This window comes from Brachyistius frenatus, unplaced genomic scaffold, assembly GCF_029030835.1.
Source record: "Brachyistius frenatus isolate BFR_SWC_R1_liver_20210118 unplaced genomic scaffold, ASM2903083v1 Contig_43, whole genome shotgun sequence".
Taxonomy (NCBI): Eukaryota; Metazoa; Chordata; class Actinopteri; family Embiotocidae; genus Brachyistius; species Brachyistius frenatus.
The window spans coordinates 3,044,720-3,065,835 of record NW_027210642.1 but is presented as its reverse complement, the minus strand read 5'-3'; the positions used below and the strand labels follow the sequence as shown (position 1 = coordinate 3,065,835).

At 44.8% G+C, this 21,116-nt stretch overlaps 1 protein-coding gene across 2 annotated transcripts in view; it reads left to right on the top strand.

The window, feature by feature from the left end:
* adgrl1a (adhesion G protein-coupled receptor L1a) overlaps positions 1-21,116 on the top strand; it is an 88,947-nt gene that overhangs the window by 34,693 nt on the left and 33,138 nt on the right. For both annotated transcript variants that reach the window (XM_069702992.1, XM_069702993.1), the window contains 3 exons: positions 3,270-3,457; positions 16,360-16,573; positions 18,145-18,254. In XM_069702992.1, coding sequence (XP_069559093.1) covers positions 3,388-3,457; positions 16,360-16,573; positions 18,145-18,254 — 394 coding nt within the window. In that variant the 5' untranslated portion in view covers positions 3,270-3,387. The remainder of the gene's footprint in view (positions 1-3,269; positions 3,458-16,359; positions 16,574-18,144; positions 18,255-21,116) is intronic.

The following is a 21,116-nucleotide window of genomic DNA, read 5'->3' as shown; positions in this document are numbered from 1 at the left end:
CATGTCTGCTAAAGCAAACACATCCTAATGATCATGGTGATTATCGTAATGATCCAATAGAAGTAGGTAATGAGGTTATTTGCTTTGGATCAGGGCAGCCTGTAAATTAATAGCCAAAGAAAGAGAATGTAGCATTTGAAACAAGATGACGGAGCTGTGTACTTAAGTGCAACTCTGCTGCCGTACCATACAGACAGCCGCATGTTTCTTTGTGTTCATACAACTGGCTGTCATTTGCGTACCTCCCACTTTCTCTGCCGCTTACCATCCTCACCTTTCAACCAGCGCTGTGAAATCACAGGCCATTCTCCCATTTTGTGAGCTACAGTCTTATAGGGATATGATGTTCTGCTTTATTAGAAGAGAAACAGTGATGATAATAATGGTGGATGTGATCAGTACAAAAGGTCAGCCTCTGGCCTCGGGCATGTAACATCCTCCAAGTAGGGAGAGCGCGGAGGGCGAAGACACCCATCTCACACCCTCCAAAGACTCCTAACCTTCCAGCACCCAGAGGCAAACTGACTCAGAGACACAAGCAGAACGAATACTTTCTCTTCTGCCTTTACTTACTGATTTTTTTTTTACTATTCCTTTGCTGTTCTCACTTGGCTATTTTCAGCCATTTCTTCTGCCATTTTGTTGTATTTATTCTCCTCGTAAAGAAAATCATACTGCGCTCCTTTTATTGTCCCTCACTTCCTTTGCCTAATGCTTCCTCAAATTTTTTCATGTCACCTTTTGTCTTCCTCCCTTTACTTTGGCCATTCTTCTGTTCTCCCTTACTACCACATTGAAATTGAATGCTGTGTAATGCCAGCTTTCTTTTGTCACAAAATAAAATCAATTTATCCGCCCTGCAATTTTTTTTTTGCCTTTCCTCTGTCAGTCCCCAGGCTGCCCTCCCTCACAGCTCTCTTTCCCTGGCCTTCCTCATCTTCTGTGACCACGGGAGAGCTATTGTTGAAAAGCACAGACAGAAGCGCAGTCAAAAGAAACAAGAGAAAAGATAGATGTTTTCTTATTAAACGCAAAAAAGTTGTGGAAAAAGCAAATGCCTGTCACTGCACAGGATGGAATCACTTTTTGACCATTAATAATAAAGTGAGATCAGGGGGAAAAAAGAGGGAGCGGGAGAGTAAAGGCCGTGAGAGAGAGAGAGCCGAGCAGCCGAGGCTTGTACAGTGCAGCATTGCATGTCTATTGATGTTTGTTGACTGCTTCTTCTACTTTTTCTTTGTCTTTCTTGCCCTCCCTCTGAGTGTGTCCTTTTCTCTCAGTTGCTGGTCATGGAGGGTGGTCACAAACAAACTCAAATTAAGGCACAAGCTGCATTAGTGCAGTGTGTGTGTGTGTGTGTGTGTGTGTGTGTGTGTGTGTGTGTGTGTGTGTGTGTGTGTGTGTGTGTGTGTGTGTGTGTGTGTGTGTGTGTGTGTGCGCGTGTGCGTGTGTTGCGCGTATGATGGAAATAAACACTGGGGTAAAGGACATCTGCTGCTGATGTGCTTTGCACTCTGTGTTCTGCTTTCGTTCTCTCTCCCTCTCTGCTGTTTGTCCTCTCTCTCTCACTCTGACTTGCTTGTACTGTACGACATCCAACATACTAATCCACGCAGCGACACCCAGGCAGGTCAGTGGCTGTGGGCCGTTATTGCCACAAGGGAGGAGGTTAAATATCAGAGAAGGTCACGAAGAGGAGGGGCTGAAGAGGTAGAGGGAAAGCCAAATCGGTGATGATGAAGGAGGAGGGAAGGAGGATGGGGGAGGGGGGAAACCTCCAGTCACTCTAGACCTGCCATCTTTGCTAAAGAAAGCCCCGGCACGCATGCATGTTATTTTGTATGTTGTAGAATACATCCATAAGGATGAAAAGATTTTAAAAAAAATTAGAAATGTTGGGACTTTTATAATCCTTAATGTCTGTTTTATTTTTTAGGGTCAATAATCAAGATTAGGATTATGTTGATTATGTTATTAGGTAAATAGTTTTTTTCCCCACATTGTTTATGGACATTACATATTCTCCAGTCAGCAAAATCCGGCATCTTTAAACTTTATCACGTTATATATCTATTTTGTTTAAATTCTTTGGATGTGTGTAATTCACCTTAAGATACTTGCTGAACGTTGGAAAGTATTGGCTTTTGACCAGGATTACAGAAGTTTGAAAAGGTCTGTAGGTTTGTCGGAATAACATACAATTGTAGAGCTGGAGCTGCCAAACAGTTGAACTGAAGTGGTAATTGTGAAGGTTACCTGAAAATGTTAGAGCACATGCTTTGGAAATGAATAGAGTCATAGAAAACCAACAAAAGCTCCTATATAATATCCAAACCAGGGTGCGTGAGGGTGCTTGCACTGAGTTCTTTTATGCCCTTTTACAGTATGATCAAATAAAGGGACAAAGCAACCCGCCCAAAATGAATAAATAAATAAATTCTCAAATCGACCAATCTGTCTGTTTCATCAGCAAGCTCAGCAGGAGGAGTATTAGCGCTAACAATACCATCTCTACTGTTTTTTTTGTCTTTAAGCCCCTGGAGGGGCAAAGCAGGCTCCGCTGTCAAAAAAATCAGAGCTCAAGTTCCAGATTGTGATTTATTTCATTAGGCAAATGAGATGTGTGAGCCCTGCAGCACTGCTAACTGAGTCACCACTTCTCACTCTTGATTTGTATGTTTTCCTGTGCCTTTATACACACACACACACACACACACACACACACACACACACACACACACACACACACACACACACACACACACACACACACACACACACACACACACACACACACACACACACACACAGAAGGCATGTATTTTTCACATGGATGTAGCTTTGTTAACAGCCCAAAAACATATGTAGCATGTCCGATTCAATCAAGCATCCAAACACTTCAGAGTGATAAGCTGGTAGTGACAACAGCTGTTGCCATGCCATCCTGCACAAAATGGCCTCAGATCTCCTGTCTGATCATTCTACCTGACCACCACAGGGGGAGCCTCTCCTCTCCTCTCTCCTCTCTCCTATCTCCTCTCACTCTGATGCTGTACGTCATGAGCCACGCAGTTAATTATCAGGAGTTATTATACCATATTGCAGTGACAAATGCAAAATACACCAACACCCTGTAATTGAAATACCTTACAGAAAGGGAAAAGAATGAAAAACAGAACGAAAGAATAATTACTCTTTAGTGACACAGTTGCATACAAGTTGTTATGAGGCACTTATCTCTGTGTTATTTGTAACTTCTTTGCTTGCAGGATCACCCTCAGGGAGGGTGTAAGCTGAGGAAGTGCCACCCCACTCACCTGTGCCTGCTGACTGCCTCTACGCTTTAGCCCCGCCCCCAGCCCTGCCCCCTCCCGCTCAGCCTCCAACATGGCTCTTGCTGTCTGGATCGTCTTCACCTGTGCTGTGGCTTACAGCAACATCGCTCCATCCTCGCAAGGTATGTAATGAATATCAACTTTATGTGGTACTCTTACATCATTACATGCAAGTTAAGTAAAAATATGTGTATCTTAATTCAGAGTTTAAACTGCATGTATTTATAATTTATGTACGATTTGCGTAAGTTTGTGTCGATTCACTGAGCCAGCTTGTAATGTTGCACATGAGCTCCGGTTGGTTTCATGGCTCCCTGTAACTGGCCTGACCGGGTTATTGCAAATGAGGATGTAATATTTATATGTTAGCTACGTGATGAAGGTTGTAAGTATATTGACTTGCTGACCAGGCTAGAAACACTGCACTTGATTAACTAGACTGTCTCTACAGGAGACAGTGTGTGTGTGTGTGTGTGTGTGTGTGTGTGTGTGTGTGTGTGTGTGTGTGTGTGTGTGTGTGTGTGTGTGTGTGTGTGTGTGTGTGTGTGTGTGTGTGTGTGTGTGTGTGTGTGTGTGTGTGAGCGTGGTGGAGAGTGCATGCGAAAATGTCAATAACATTTCTTGTCATCTCGATGTTAGTTTGGAGCATAGCGAGAGAATAAGGGGGAATCCGTGCATGTAATGGCGCCATACTGTATGTGTGACCTCCTTGCAACATAAGATAATTTAGTTTTGTGTTTGTGTGGCTGTTTTTGTGCCTGGTAGCAGGTGACCTGGTTGGGCTAAAGTGATGCCGGAGGGTGTGTGTATGTGTCGGAGCATGTGTATGAGGGAAGGAGCAGGGATCGGAGGGGGAGACAGCGGGCCGAGGAGGGAGAAGGAGGGGCTGTTGGGTGTCCTGCTAGTGGCCTGCCACGCAGACAGCAGCACACCATCTGCTTTATGCTCTCAGTCAGCCCTGTGCCAACGAGCTGCTGCTGGGTGATGGACAGCAAGGATGAGGAGGAGGAGCGTCATGGAAACGTGGTCAACACAGGGGAGGAGCTGGTAATGGAGAAGGAGGAGTCGAGGAAAGTGAAGGAGTGAGGGTAACATTAAAATGTGTTGTGTACGTTTGTATCAGTATTGACTGTAGCGTTCCCTCAGCGAAGACTCTGATTGGTCAGGTGCGGCTTTGATTTGAATAGGTGCTGGGTTTTTTCCTTCCTAATTTGGCTGCTTTTTTAACATGGGATTTGAGTAGTGTACGCTCTGTTCCTCTCATTTAGCCTCTGTCATTTTGTAGCTCTGTGTTAGTGTGTGTGTGTGTGTGTGTGTGTGTGTGTGTTGATGTGTGTATTTGGATGAAAATAAGCCTCCAACTATCTTTGTGACCTGGCACTTTGACAGTATTAATAATGCATTAATAATCAATTGACTGTTATCTGTATTTAGCCTTGAAGCACAGGCACAGCATCGGGTTTGATGAAATTAAGAAAATCTTTTTTTTTTTTTTTTTTTTTTTTTTTGCTTATGGAATCAGGCACATTGACACATGCTCATGCACACCCACACTGTTGTGGTGCACATAATTTTGGCAGTCAGATTTTTGGCACAAAACACATTCTCTCTTTTGTAGTGTGACCAGAGGAGCAGGAGAGAAAAAGAAACGAGAACAAGGGAATTTTAAGGAAAGGGACCGGGTTTTGATGTGACGAGAGCCGCCGAAATCCCTCTCAGACTAATCAAAGCTCATTTGGAAACCTGCGCGATCATCACACATGGCTTCACAGTATAATGTGTACTCCTGCTCCCCCTCACTGTCCCGGCTAATCTGCCACGCTTTAACCTCACTCTGCTCCTGGCTGCACATTCTAATATTTACCCCTAACACTCGCACATTTATTCTCCTCTGAAAGCGGCTCTTTAGTGCAAACGTTCCTAACCAGCATGAGCTTTGTACACATACTTCTTCCCTGCTCTCTCACACAAGCCTCACTCACACGATGCATATTTATCCACTTAAATCATCTTAACTTTTCTTTGAAATGCAATGGCTGCTTGAAGTAAAAACAATATTTGTTTTATCTGTAAATACAAAGTCACACCACCTGCACATAAAGTCATTATCATCGTATTGTATACTGCAGAAAAATCTGCACCACTCTATACTGGCATGCCCTTTGACAGACTGACATGTACCTTGACAAACAAAATGTCCCGCTGATTCCACAGAATGTTTGAGAATGTACCACCCTTCATACCCAGTGCTGTTTATCTGAAAGCCCATTAGGTTTGCTTAATGTGGCAGGGATTGCAAGCAGCTGTGTGTACGTGATGAAGTCCTGACAGACAACTTTCATTTAGTGTATGTGTGTTTGTATTTAGTATTTATGTGCACCAGTGGTAGCAGCCAGACCATTACAAGGCAATTTGTACGTCTTTTCAGTTTGAAGTGTGTGCGTGATATGTGTGAATTTGCAAGTATACAGTACTCTGCTTAAGTGCATGCACGGTATGTTTATGAGTGCATAGTGTGTACATGCCAGAGTCTGTGGGGGTCTTTGTGTTTACATGAGTGTGCTCACATGTCCAGATGGATGCGTGTGTGTGTGTGTGTGTGTGTGTGTGTGTGTGTGTGTGTGTGTGTGTGTGTGTGTGTGTGTGTGTGTGTGTGTGTGTGTGTGTGTGTGTGTGTGTGTGTGTGTGTGTGTGTGTGTGTGTGTGCATGTGCATGTGCATGTGCACGCCACTCATATGAGGATGGCAGTGCCAGCTGACTGGTTGAATCTGTTCTCATCTCCCCTGTATTTAAGCCTTTGCTCTCGGAGCAGTCGTGTGGAAAGGCCCCTGGTCCTTTAGTGCACACGCAGACATTTTTATCTGTCTTCCCCTCCTCTCCCTGCCTTTTTTCTTCCGTGCCTTTTCCCCTGAACAGTAGCTATTATTTAAGGACGGGGGACTAGCTGTTTTTACACATCTTCTCAACAAAGTGCTCGGTCTCTCGACTGTCCTTGGATGGTGACAGAATGTCTAAATGGGGACTGATCTTAATGTAGTATTTTGCTTTCTATATAATGCAGGGGTGGATAGTTATTTTTCATGGGCCACATGAAGAATGCACTGCCTTTGCAAGTCAGATGCTTTTTTATAACTGAGCTGAGTTATTTTGGGTCTAAGTGTTGCTCAACCTCAGATTTAAAATTCTGAGTGAAGATCAAAAAGAAAAAATTGTTGACCTGAAACCACATCCAATATTGACTTTTAGCAGAGAGAAAGAGAAGACTCTCAGTATTGCAATGCAATAATATTAAAATTATAATTTCAAAACTACGACCTACTCACAAATTCATAAGAATTGATTCTCTGACAGGCTCATAGCAATAACATTTTGAGAGGAGGCAATAAAGCGGTAGCGCCTCTAACCTTGCTACATGCACTTGGCTTCTTGTTGTTGTATAATTTGCTGAACAGCATATTGCCTTTGTTTTGTAAACTCATAGCTCCACTCTTTTTTTTTTTATATATATATATTTTTTATAGTTGCAGTAGTTTTGCTGAAAAACTGAACATATGTCAGGCAAAGCTCTGAAGTTGCTACTGTTATTAGTTGATCAGAACAGGTGACACTGGAATAAGAAATGACATTCACATTATGATAACCCTAGAAATTACTTCCACATACAACTAATTTGCCTCAGTAAATACATTCTGATTGGAAGTCACACTGACATATCATGATATTGAATATATAATTAAGATGTCACTGTCACTACACAGTATAATATCCACTTGCAAGTCTTTTAATGTTACATTTCGGTAGTCACTGCACGTTTTCGTTTTGTGAAAAAGTCTACTGAAATTCGAGACATGATGTGTTTATTTTAATGTAACTGAAACCATAATCTTTCCCCAACTGAAGTGCTTCTGTTGCTTAAACTCAACCACACATGTGAACCTGGTGTTGCAATTATGCGCTTTGTATGCCCACCATCCACCCCATCCACCATCTGGAAGCTCCGCTGCAGTGAATATATGTTGCACTTCATATATTAAAAAGAAACAAAACCATAAAAAACTGTTGCCTCTGAACATAATCCAGCGATTATGTTCACCACCCCTCTGTAATTGGAAAAACATTTTTAGTAATATATGAACTTAATTTCTTGGAGACAGGGTTGTTATAACCTGTCAGCCTCACATTTTCTTCTCATTGCTCCTGTACTGCTCCACCTGCTACTGTTAAAGTTGTGCTGATTTATTGTTTGTAATTATTCGTACATGGCGCCTTCAGTGTTGTGATCAGGATCAGTTAGGTCTTTTTCACATCTTTATGATATGTGAGTTCACTGAGTATTAAATTCATATGGGAACTACTCTCAAGAGCACAGTTGTTGTTTCACCAGATATAACAGTACGATGGGTTGCTATGGTCCATTTTCCTCTGACAGGAGTATTAGTAGCAGAAACAGACAGATAAATTACACTGGCTTTAAATGATTAAATTATACAGACAAGTTATCTTTTCAAGTTTCTAATAGCTTGGAGTTTTATAGACCAAGGCCATCAGAACTGACTGGTGTGTGTTCAGAGACGAGTAAACACTCCCCCATTTTGTCTGAAAATGACCTTTTAAATATGTTTTACCATGATTTTTCTATTTCATAAAGCTGAAATCCACAGCCTTCTCTGACACTAATTGCTAATCTGGTGGCTTGTGAAAATTGCGTATCATCTGGATTTTGCAATAAAGAACTGCTGTAGAGCCCCTTTTTTTCTTCCTCTTTTTGTCTGTCTGCTGCTTGTGTGTGGTTTTATGCTTTTGTCGCTTCCCTATCTTATTAGCAACAGTCAGTGCTTCTCACTTCTCTCACTCCTAACACTTGCCTCTCATTTTCATCCAATCTCTCTTCTCTCTCTCCCCTAACACCTCGGCTTTTACTCCCTCTCTCTTCGTTGTGATGTCCCTCCCGCCAACTGCACATTTTTTCTGGCCCTCTATCTGTCCTGTGGCCCCTCTTCATATTCCTTCTATCACAGACTTTGCTCTCTTCCTTTTTCAACCATCCCCAGCCTTTACTCCACTTTCCATCCCACCTCCTTCCTCGAGATTAACCCTCCCACCTCCCCCCAGCCGCTCTGTTTTCCTTTCCTTACCCTTTGTCTGCCATCTGTTAAAAGCGCACATCTCTTGTCATTGTCATTCCTTTCTCTTGCGTTTCTCTATCTTTTGCCTCTTTCTGTCTTTCTCTAATCTTTCTTTTGCTACCTCCCTTGTTTCCTTCCTGGTGCTGGAGGTTGCTGCACTCTTCAAAGCCCTTGGCTGAGAGCAGTAGATCACAGAGAGGCCTGTGTGAGTGAAAGGTTAATGGATAGCCTTTGAACATATATTGGGAGTGGGGGGTAGGTGGGAGATGGAGGGAGCGGCCTGGGCGGCGTGGCGGTGTGTTCTTTCAAACCTCCCTTTGAAGATGACGCACGCCACTCTGATGTGTCTGCGCCTGTATACAGAGGCTGTGCCTTTTTGTTTATTCATTTGTACACAGCGTTAGTGTGCGTTTGTTTGTGCCCATTTTGTTTGTGTGTTTGTGTTTGCTTGTAGTTGTGTGTGTGCAGGGCCATGTTAGTTTGTGTACATTGATTTGTGTACCGCAAACAAGCTCCTACAGAAAGGGTTGGGGACTGTGTTCCTGTTTGTGCAGTCGTGTGAGCTGCCTCTTTTCTCTCAGGGCCCTACTGGGTAACTTTGAGGCTTTGTAGCCATAAAGGACTGTGTGTGTGTGTGTGTGTGTGTGTGTGTGTGTGTGTGTGTGTGTGTGTGTGTGTGTGTGTGTGTGTGTGTGTGTGTGTGTGTGTGTGTGTGTGTGTGTGTGTGTGTGTGTGTGTGTGTGTGTATTTGAAAGCACTGGTGCCTGTGTGTGTGTGCGTCAAATATGTCATATGCTCGAGAATGTGTGCATTTGCTTCTCATGTGTTTTGTGGACTGCAGATTGATAATTACCAACAGCAGCTTACGCTGGCCGCCAAGGGCAGAGAGGGGGAGAGAGAGACAAATGCGGGGAGAGAGATGGATGAGAGTGGACGGGCTGGTGGAACGGTGAGGTGGGAGTAAAGGAGGTGAACGGAATGGGAAGGGAGGAGGGGGAAAACTGGAGGTGAAGGGTTAGGACGGGGGAATGAAGACATGGAGGAGATGAGGGGAGGGTGAAGAGGACGGGTGGGGAGGGTAAATGAGAGCGTTTCCGGGTGGACAAAATTGGATGAGGGATCGAGGGATGGTGCTGAGGAGAAAAATAAAAAAAATAAAAAACATAGAGAGAAGAAAACATATGGTATATGTTCATCGCACTGCAGCTCAGTAAGATGGCATACAAGCAGTATACGAGGAATTCAGCGGGGTCTTGATCATGATCCATTTTTTTTAATACGTATAGGTATGAAAAAGTAAAAGTAGAGGAGCACCCAAAACACTGTAGTAACCTGCACGTACTTGCAAACAGATCGATCAGCTCATAAACATGCACAGTAAAAACACACACAGATGCACACACTGTCCACACGCCCAAGCCTTTGGCTGAGCGTATAAGGAGGTTAATTATGTGTCTAATGCAGCGGCAGGGCTGGGCTTTGACACTCATCTTCCCTAACAGGTCTCTGGATGCGACTAGCAACTTTTCCAAATGCACACACACATCTTTTTGACAGCGCACCCTGCGAGCTACTCACTCAGTCTCCCCACTCACTCCTCCACACTTTATCTCTCACTTTCTCTCCTTTTTCTTATCACTTTCTTCTCTTCAGTCTCTCACCATCTTTCTCACTTTCCTGCCTCTGCTCCGTTCTTCCCTCATCCCTGTGGCTGTTTCCCTGCAGCACCTGCAGTTTTACTCCACCACAGTTTTCATATGAATCTAGGTCTGATTCACTGTCTGCCTGGCCTGCCTCCTGTGATATGTGCTGGAAACAGAGAACAGAACAGAATTCTGCTGGGCCTGTAGCACAGCTCCCCTCCCAGGGGAGATGGAGGATATTTTACACCGGGTGAATCTCCTACTTTTTAGGCAGGCTGATTTTTATTTTGGGCTATGTCGTTTCCCCCTGTTGAGGCGCTTTTATTGCATAATTAGACGCCGGGGCCAGCAATGAAGTGGTTTGACAGTATGAGCACGTCTCGTCTCGCCTCCCTCCTCAAGTTTGTGCGAGTGTGTTGTTCAGTGTCTCTGTGGCTTTTTAACCGCCCGCCATAATCTCTCGACCATGCCTGCTAGTTCCCCCCACAGCAAAGTTTGTCAACACATAGAGTTCTCGAGGTTGACGATGGATGAGGGTTAGGGCTTGTATGTATCCGAATGCAAGAACTTGTGTGTGTGTGTGTGTGTGTGTGTGTGTGTGTGTGTGTGTGTGTGTGTGTGTGTGTGTGTGTGTGTGTATCCCATTTCCAGTGGGAGCAAGTTTAATTCTCTTATGAATGATGTAATGTTATGGGCTGTGCTGTAATCCAGTTCAGTCAGAGGACTGGGCTGCTGAGGAGAGAGGCTGTCTGTGGTGAGCAGATCTGAACAATAGAAGGTCTTCTCTCCCACGAATCTGTCTGCCTCATTCCTTTTATGTCGGTGACCTTGTGCCTCTACAAAGAACGGTCGTTATGCTCATCTTCTGCCAGCATCTTGTTTGAAGGTTTCTATCTTTTTCTATTGTTACTCTGTCTCATTTACTCTACCATGCCATTTCTCCTTCCTTGTGTGTTAGCTTGACTCGGCTCCATCACAGTGGATGTGTGTCATTTTGGCGCTGCTTTGTGTTCTGACATTATAGCAGGGCTGGTGACTCCCCATACAGTCACTCTTCATCTCATCTCCTGTCTCCTTTTGCCTGTAGCAGACAGGCAGAGGAGTCAGAGATGAGATTGCATCCTAGCTTTCAGGCCAGCGTTACCCCCCCTGCCCTCCAATCCATACGCACAGACACACGCTCACGCACACACACACACACACACACACACACACACACACACACACACACACACACACACACACACACACACACACACACACACACACACACACACACACACACACACACACACACACACACACACACTGTCCCACAAGCTCATAGTGCCCCCACCCCCTGCACCCTCATGTTAGGCCTTTAGGTTTGTCTCAGCATGTCACTTTGTCACAACTCCTCAGCTTGAAGGCTGCTTGAATGTGACAGTTCTGGCCGCATCGCCTCAGCTTGTCTGCGGTGACAGGCCATGCTCCAGCGAGTCATTACACTAACTCACAGTGCTAAGTGAGTCGCTAAGATGCAGCGCTAAGATGATAAAGGGCTGTATAAATTGGTCAGGATGATTTTCTGCTACAGAGGGATTCCCATCAGTGAGACCTCTCTGTTCTGTCCAATGACTGTAAAATTACTTGTTCTTCCTCGCCAGCTTTATGAAAAAAAAACTAACCTGAAACTCATGAGGGAGTTTGCTTTTTTAGCCAGTGCTGATGTTGAGGGCATATGTATGCAGTATACTTTTAATACTCCAACGCTGTAGCTGGCCAAAAAGAGGATAATCACCTATTAGCTGTGGTGCATTCACTTAAAGTTCAATTTAAGGACATTGATATAACAAGAATCCCACCTCATCAGCAGGGTTTCTCAAATACTGATACTGCCTGGCGAACATGTTCTCTGGCACTTTGCTTCAGTGCTATGCTAATCCATTAGGAGATGACTGCTGGAACAGACAAAGGGGCTAAGAGGGGTTGATCACATTTTGGCCCACAAAAGACAGTTTGCCAGCCACTAACAAGTCAGCCACAGGGCTACAGAGCTCCACAAGTATAATCTCCTATTGTGACTTAATTGCAAAGTCGCTGGCTACCATGCAAGGCCAATTCTTTTCACTCAACTATTACTGACAAAACACCCTATAGAGCTTCTGCGATAACACAGACCAAGGTCAAACTGCAGGAGATGTTGAAAACAAGGTGCTTTTGTGTTTGAAAGCACACTGCGGCTGATTAAAAGTTATAGGGAATTGAATATAATGAATTCTTTTTTTGGCCAAGTATGTTTCCACAGACAAGGACTGCAGGTCGAGTGTCTATCAATGTGCTTTCACAAAATAAAGACAATACTTAAGTGAAGTGTTTCAATGAGGACAACTCTTTATATATTAAAAATGTGAACTTCTCATAACTTGAAATGTCATCTCTCCTTGTCGGTTTTTACATAAACAAAAGACTTGCTTCTAGCGTTTCTCAAGTGATGGTGACGCCTCTGTGTTGCGAGTCACATCTCTTTATCTCTTCTTATCAATCATCTTGGAGCTTCCTATACATTTGCGTCTGTCTGCGTGAGAGACTTACAATGGTAGAGTGAGTGTGCGAGTGGCTTCTGTAAAATGATGTTCTTGTCTGATGGTCCAAGCATCTATCCACCCTCAGGCTTTAATTACTATGTGAGCATAATGAGTCAAATCTAATCAGTTCTCTCTCTTGCTCTTAATTTGTATGGAGCTTCATTTTTGAAGCCAGCTCTCACACCAGCTGCCCTGGAGTGACACCAGGCCCTTGTCTGTTGTGTGTCTGACCTCTGTCTTTTTGCACACTGCCACGTCCATGCAAATCAGCTGGTATAATTACTAAATTGGCTCATAACATTATCATTTGTGACAATTGGTACCCATTACTTGCAGATGACAGAAAGAAACACAGTTTTATATACCATGGGAGATGAGTCAAACTCTCACTCTGAGGGATTACATCCACCTATACATATGGCTGCTGCTGAGAAAGACACTTTGTCATTCAGCTATTAAGAGTCTGACAGGCTCGACTAAATGGCTAAGTGTGTGTGCGTGTGTGTGTGTGTGTGTGTGTGTGTGTGTGTGTGTGTGTGTGTGTGTGTGTGTGTGTGTGTGTGTGTGTGTGTGTGTGTGTGTGTGTGTGTGTGTGTTTGTGTCCGTCCGTATGTGTTGGCTAAAGAGACCCTGAAACCTTAATGGATTCCTGCAGAGTGAAGGACAATTGTAGCCCATGGCCAGTCCAAGCTTATCCTCAGCTCATCTCATCTCAGCTCAGCTCAGAGCCAGCCACAGCTCCAGCTAGGCCTCAGGCCATCTGGCTGACACACTACCACACACACACACACACACACACACACACACACACACACACACACACACACACACACACACACACACACACACACACACACACACACACACACACACACACACACACACACACACACACACACACACACACACACACACACACATAGACACTGATTCCCCCAAGTTAAGTTCCATGCTTGTTTGTGAATACACCATTCAAGAAATCTCTGCATGAATGTAAAGTGCATCCTTCTCTATTTACACAGTAAAAGCCACCTTAGACCAGCGACTTGTCAATAAGTGGTTGTGTAGGTGTAAAGTACACTGGTGTGGAACATGATACAATATGGGAGGAACAGGGTTTTGCAGTGGTGCCAGAAATAGGCTAGTTATGGTGGTTGCTGCCACCATTGAAGTTTACTGGCTTAGTAAATGTCTGTGTTCAATTATGGCTAAAAATGTACGGTAAAAGCTGCGCCAGAAAAAGAAATGCCTGAAAACAAGATAATGGATTTCATGGATGGACTCAAACAACACAGTAGGCATTAATCTGAACTAGTCAATTTTTCTAACTATACATCATTGTGATTCAACAGGGTCATGATATTTTGTTTTAGTCTTTACTCCAAAACAAATCTGTCTTAATAAGAAGCTTCGTTTGACTAAATAAATACATGGCAGTGAGCTACAGGTGACTTACCAAACAAAACAGTGATTGTAACTAGCTGCAATTAGTAACACTTAGATAAAATGATCACTAGAAATAAAACTGTTGCAGACCGTGGGTTCGTGTGGTGGTAGATGGCCCTGATCAGCCAGAACTATTTACCATGTAAAGTGGGCTTTACTATGTAAAGTACATTTAATGTGTGATATGCCACCTCTGGTGTGAACCAACGTTCCTGTTGTGTCGGTCCTCAGTGAAAGTGTACTAAGTGTGATCACTCCTGGTGGCCCCCTTCACTTTCACCCTCCTCTTGGCTGACTGTGTGGTTCTAATCACTGGCCAGCTGTACACTGCTGTGTATTTACACCACAGGGTAGTTAGAGAACAAGGCCACACACTGGCACTACGCATTGTAATCCCACTGTGACACCATAACTTTGTGGATGTGTGTATGCATGTATGTGTGTGCTGGACTGTGAACATACACACTTCTCCACCCAGTACGTCTGTGTATGTATTAATTTGCTTGTGTGGTTTTTTGCATTTGAGTGTGGACTTGTTTGTCTGGCCTCTCCTGCTGTTTGCATCTCCGTGTGCTTTAATTAGTATGCGCTTTTGCATCTAGGCCTTTGTGATTTGGCACTGGCACTGCATGCTGGCGAGGCATAAAAGATTTGAAGTCTGTCTGAGCTGGTCATTCAGTCTTAATGGCGTTAGTTACACAACTGAACTGAAGTCCCCGCCGCATAAATGGGTGGCATTTAGAAATATGAGCAAGTTCGATGGCAGTGAATCATGTAGCACAGTGCTGTAGAGCATGTCTGGAATGACTGACATTGACATTGACCCAGATAGGCACTCCTCCTGAATGGACAGCGGCTGAAACTTAAGTAGTGCTAGCTCAGTGTCAGGAAGGGAAAACAGGCCCGCTCTGTGGGTTTCAGCATTAACAGTAGTGGGGGAGAGGGGCTGACTCAATGCCCTTGTCTGCTGCTGGGCCCGTCTTGCAGGGGGACTGCTGTGCAGTAAAAGCCTCAGTTTATAAAGAACTTACCACCCTGTTAAAGTGGAACTAGCACTGGTCTGTTTAGGTTTGACAGTATGCACACCGTCAGCCTAATGGGTCCCATGTCCTTCCTACTAACATTGCAAAAGAGATCTCAGTCAAAGCCCTCTGGTCCGTCAGGACAGCGGACAGCTCCACACCTACCAGCCTGATGTAGCTCCAACTCTCGGGACGTTATTTTCCCAAAAGTTGTTTAGTCAGTTCAGCACCATGGACAGCAGCTCTCACAGTCCCTGGCATGAGACTCTCCACAGAGGAACGCTGGCTGTCCTTCAACGTCACTTCCAGATCACTCACTCTGTCTCTACTTCTCTTGTGTTTCTGTGCCCCTGCCTCCACCTGAGCTGTAAAGGAAGCTGGCAGCCATTTTGTTACTTTTTGTATACGAAGCTGAATGCTGAAGCCGTTGGAAAAGTATGCAGTTATTGAGAGAGCTGGAGAGACAATGAGTGTCTCTCTCAGCACCTCTTTGCAGCCCTCTTTCATGCCTCTCAGTCTGGCTCAGCGATTAACCCAGAGTACCCCGCTGTCCCTGCTGACCCTTCTCCACACAGAGCCACAGCAGTACAATGACATGCCTCTCAGGCGGCTGATTACCAGCAGTGGGTGTGCAAATGGTGTACACACCAAAGGTGAAAAAGTACACGGATGCTAATTCTCTGTCCTTTTTTTTTTTTTTTTTTTCCTGCTTGTTCTGTCATTACTTCCTCTCTTGCACAGACTGAATCCAAAAGTTATTTTCTGATGCCTGGTTGAGGTGAAAAGATGCCAGGAAGGAAATAGAGTTCTTTTCTTTTCTGGTGTGTGGATGAGAATGATGAGCTGCTGCCTGGCTGTGTGTAGGAGTTTGTTAACGTTTGAATCTCTCACAGTTTGTTAGACAAGTGGCTCAATATCTCTTGGAGAAGCTGGTATGGCTGCAAATTTGTCGTGCCAATATGTGATCTGGTATCATCCAATGTGGAATGTGGATGGCCAGGCTGTGCATCAACAGGACTGAAATATTACGACTCAGTAAAAGGGAGTCAATAATACCAAATTTGTGTTTCACATCAAGACTTAGAAACCACTTTCATTGCACCTGCTTTTGTCAAACACTACATATAATATTTACAATTAGGTTGAATAATAAAGTGCCTCCTCAAAGTATTAAGGTTCATTGAATTATCAATAACTTTGCCTCCTCTTTTTACTCCAGCTCTGAGCCGGTCAATGATGCCCTTCGGCTTGATGCGTCGAGAGTTGGCGTGTGAAGGCTACCCGATCGAGCTGCGCTGCCCTGGAAGTGATGTCATCATGATTGAGACGGCCAACTACGGTCGCACTGACGACAAGATCTGTGACGCGGACCCCTTTCAGATGGAAAATGTGCAATGCTACCTGCCTGACGCCTTCAAGATAATGTCACAGAGGTAACTATTGATCTGTTTAGATCTTGTGTATGTGTTTGTGCAGAGTCGGAGCCTGTTGTTCGCAACGGAAACAAGACACTATTTCGCAACATAATTCCTTCAGCGTTTCTGGCTTTTTTTTCTCAATTTTCCTCCTGAGGTGTGTTGTTTGCTCACCTCTGGGCAAATTGTCATTTTGTTGAGTTTTGAAGTGAAAGAATGTAAAAAATACAACCCCGCTGGTTTTTATTTTATGGGTTTGAAAAGATGGGAAAAACTTACAGTAACTGCACTAAGTCTCTGCTGACTAGTGGAATTTGTCTGAGAATTACTTATTTAACAAGTCAATTAAGGTCTAACAAGTTAATGAATTTCTGAGAAGTAAAATGGTGCCCAAATTTAACCGTTTTTATTCCTATTTTTTTTAAATATAAAGGAGCAGTGCCTTAACTTTAGTCTATTTTGTTTAATCATTGTTTGCTTTAGGGGTTGTATTTACTTCAAATCATACAAAAATTAACTTAACAATTTGTTCAGGGTTATCCAAACTTTTGCATACAGATGTATCTCGTGTGGAATACCCAAGTCAGCATCCTTTTTCTGTACAGAGCACCGCTGCATCCTGCTGAGACATTTGTGTGTTTGCTGGTGTGTGTATTGCATGAGTGGGTGTATGTTTAGGATCGTTGCAGGAGTATTTGTAGGGCTTCCTACAGCTGCTCTCTTGTGTTTGCTTTCAGCATCTGCTTCCTCTGAGCTCAGATCAATGGAAGCCCTTTCCCAGCTATCCATCACGCTTGTAATGGAGGCACAGGGTACAAGTTGGGGATGAGCGCAAGGGAGGGAGGGCAGTAAGAGGGGGTTGAGGAGAGAATTTAGGGGGCGGGGGGTAAAGGAAGAAAAAAGACTCCTAGAAATGATGGGATGATAGAGTGAGTGCAGCAGAGATTTCAGATATGAAGGGAGAGAAAGACTGCACTGTGGAGGAATGCTCAAAGCTGGATCGAGAGGGATTATGTGTTTAGAATGACTGAGTACATGCGAGAGCGGAAGTGTATTTTTTCTTCTTCTTGTGTGTATGTGAGTCCGCAAATGTGAGAAGGCATGCAGTGATGCGGTTTAGACGTAGGTATTATGTGCATATAAATGTTTTCCCAGTGCATTGTGGTGTAGCGTATTTGCTTTAGCCCCCCCTCGTCCTTCCCTGTTCTCTCACCTCTAATTGCTCCCACTCACAATCCCCCAGGAGAGGAGGCTCTGACGTCACTCACCCTCTCTCTGCCTATTCCCACCCTCCTCGCCTCTCTCTATCCTTCATCCCACTCCTTTTCCCCGTTCTCCCTCCCTCTCTGTTTCGCACCTCCCCTCGGGTGCAGCTGTCACATGATCTAGTCTAGTGTGAAATTACTCCCTTCCCTACCGTTCCCTCTGTCTTGCTGAGCCTGAAGATGTTTTTTTTTTTTTTTTTTTTTTTATATAACACTCCTCTTTGTCTTTCTTACAATGGCACTCGTCATTTATTTTTTGTATCACTTACTTCCACCCTTTTCTCTCTCTTCTCCCTTCCTACCCCCGCCTGTCTCATCTTGCAGGTGTAACAATCGCACTCAGTGTGTGGTGGTAGCGGGGTCAGACGTGTTTCCAGACCCCTGCCCAGGGACCTACAAGTACTTGGAGATCCAGTATGAGTGTGTCCCCTACAGTGAGTACTGAGACACCGTCACCCCCTCCCCGCCTCCCCCCCTCCTCACCCCATTCACCACCCCTCCCATCCCTTTCTCTACCCCCAACCTGAACCTCTTGCCCCCTCTTCAACCCCTCAAAAAAATAAATAAAAGAAATGACATTCTTACACTCACATGCTCTCTCTGGATCTTCTCAACACAATCCAAACAAAACAGGACAAGACTTTTGCCCTCACCTACTCTCTCTGTCTCTCTCTTCTTTCTCTCTTCTACACTGCACAGGCACACACATGCACACACTCACGAGCACTAAACTTTTTTTCCTCATCAACAGAGTGAAGCACCAGTAGTTGAGAGGGATTTTCACATGGGGGAAGGTGCTCCACAAGCACAGGGTCCGATAAGCTCTTCACGCACACCCACTGCAAACACAGGGTCAGCCCTTATTGGCAATCACAACAGTGACACACCGCCCCACACTCATGCACTGATTAACCCAGGGGCATGTGACTGCCTTTATCTGGTGGCAAACACCTTTGCTGTCCCCCTGACTTTCCAATAAAAATAAAAATTGGGCGCAGTGAGACTTTGAGGCAGGAGGTGTTGTGTGTAGGCTGCACCGCACAATATGAATGTTAACACAAACAGCAAAGGCCTTATTTCAGACCACATGACCTGGAGCGCCACACGTTTTAATGTCCCCATGGCAACAGCTGACTTCCTCACAGCCCTGCTCCAAACTCTGTGGCAGGTGTGACACACACACACAGTCTACCTCACACTTACAAAAGGGAGACACACAGTTGCTCTCTTTCTCTCTCACTCTGACTCTTCCTCTCTGAGCAAGCATGTACACACAAACAAGAGCACACTCACACCGCCAAAGGAGCAGACACAGCAAGGATTAAATCATGTTGTGTTGATCCTCGCTCATGTGAAAATCTCCGCTCAGCCTCCCCTCCTCCCTCTCATGTATTATTACTCTCAGCATTGATCCCCTCACTGTGCAGGAACACCTGGCTGGAGGGGAGAAACAGTGGCACTCCCCTCCACTGGGCAGAAGCAGAATTGGGATTCAGGAGAGGGTGGAGGGAGGTATGAGGATGTTGGGGTCCGGGAGGGGTGAGGGGTCTTATCGGGGTGTGGGGATGTTTCATTTATCGGGGTTGGGTATCATGGGATGATTGTCTCTTTTTCCTCAGGTGCAGATGTTGTGGTGAAGCCACCGGACTGGGACCACGCCAAGCTGCTAACTTCCTTTTCTCTTCTTCCTCTTCTCCATCTCTTCTCTCTGAGGTCTCTCAGTCATGCTCACTTTACCTATTATCTCTCACAGTCAGCATCGCCTCTTTTTTCATGTCTCTTCACTCCTTTTTTCCTGTCCTCTGCTCCTCTCTCTTTCGATCTGCGCTCCAAGTAAATCTTCAGTCCTGTTACTCATTCTTCTTCTATTTTTACTCTCTGTCCATCAATCTACCACATCTTAGCTTTCCATTCTATTCTGTTTCTTCTACTGTCTCTGTTTTTTTTACAGGTATATGCAGCCATCCGGGAACATCTAAGCACCTTCTTTCAGCCTGTGCCTTTCCTCTGCTCAGTGCTTTTCTGCCCTCAGTTTGCCTTGTGAGAGACTTTGTTGAGTCAGGTTGCAGCCTCAGTCACAGATAAGAAGAAGTTGGGTTTCTTGCATTGGGGATTATTCTGTTAGTCTGAATCTTTTCTTCACAGCCTTCCAAGTGGCAACAACTGTTTTTCTCAAGTGTTCTCTACCCTCTGTTCCCCTGCCTTTCAGTCGATGTCATTGGAAGTCACATTGACCCTCTACAATGGTATGACTTTGCTTGTTAGTCCTCTGATAGTCTCAAGCCGTAGCTTGGTGTCCTGTATTGTATTGTCCATAGAGGGTCATGTTAGCATTGCTTAGTAGTAGCCACTTTCTTCTCTTCATGCATTCTAACCTTGTCTTTTTCCGTCTGAATGCACAAGGGAGCTTGTTCTCTCTCTGCAAGGCAATAAAAGGGATGATTAAATAGCTGCTGACTTGCATTTTTCCTCCCCGTGTTTGGAAAGAACTTTGTTGATTGCGTCTGAAGTATGGCGCGGCTTCGAAAATTGGAAGCTGATCCCTCTGATGAAAAGTCCCGCCAGACAAAGAAGAGCCAATTACCCCTGTCCTCTGCCACTCTCCTCCACCGTAGGAACGCTAGCATGCCATACTCACTCACAGCCACACAAAAATAGAAACAAGTATGGATACAACGGGTATGCACACAACTCACTGCGGGTATTTGTGCCCGTCTGATAAACTAAATACGACCTGACACATTCTGACTCAGAGCTGAAACTGTTCATCCCAAAACCTAGTCACCATCGCACCACACGCCACTCAACTCGGCCACTTTTAATTACCAGAAGAGGGGGGCGCGTCGCTCTCCTCAGTTCTGCCTCAGCAGAGATTTGTCAAGATTAATTGAATTTGCTGCTACTAATCGCTCTGGTAATGCCCCATCGTTCACGTCTGGCTGGGAACGATGGGCACTCTGGTATCATCCGAGGCCGACGCATGTTTTTTTTTCTTTGGTTGTCTCGACAAAAAAAAAGCGAACAACTGAGAGATGATATGTAGAGGTTGTATGTCATAGTAGCCGAGATGGTGTGCAGCCGTTTTGATGGCTGTGTGTGATGTTTGCCTCTGACAGGGTCCTCCATGTGAGTGGCGCCTGTGTCACACGGGCGCCATGTTGCCAGTCACCTGAAACGGCAAGGTGACAGCCAGAGCCGAGCTGACACACACACACACACACACACACACACACACACACACACACACACACACACACACACACACACACACACACACACACACACACACACACACA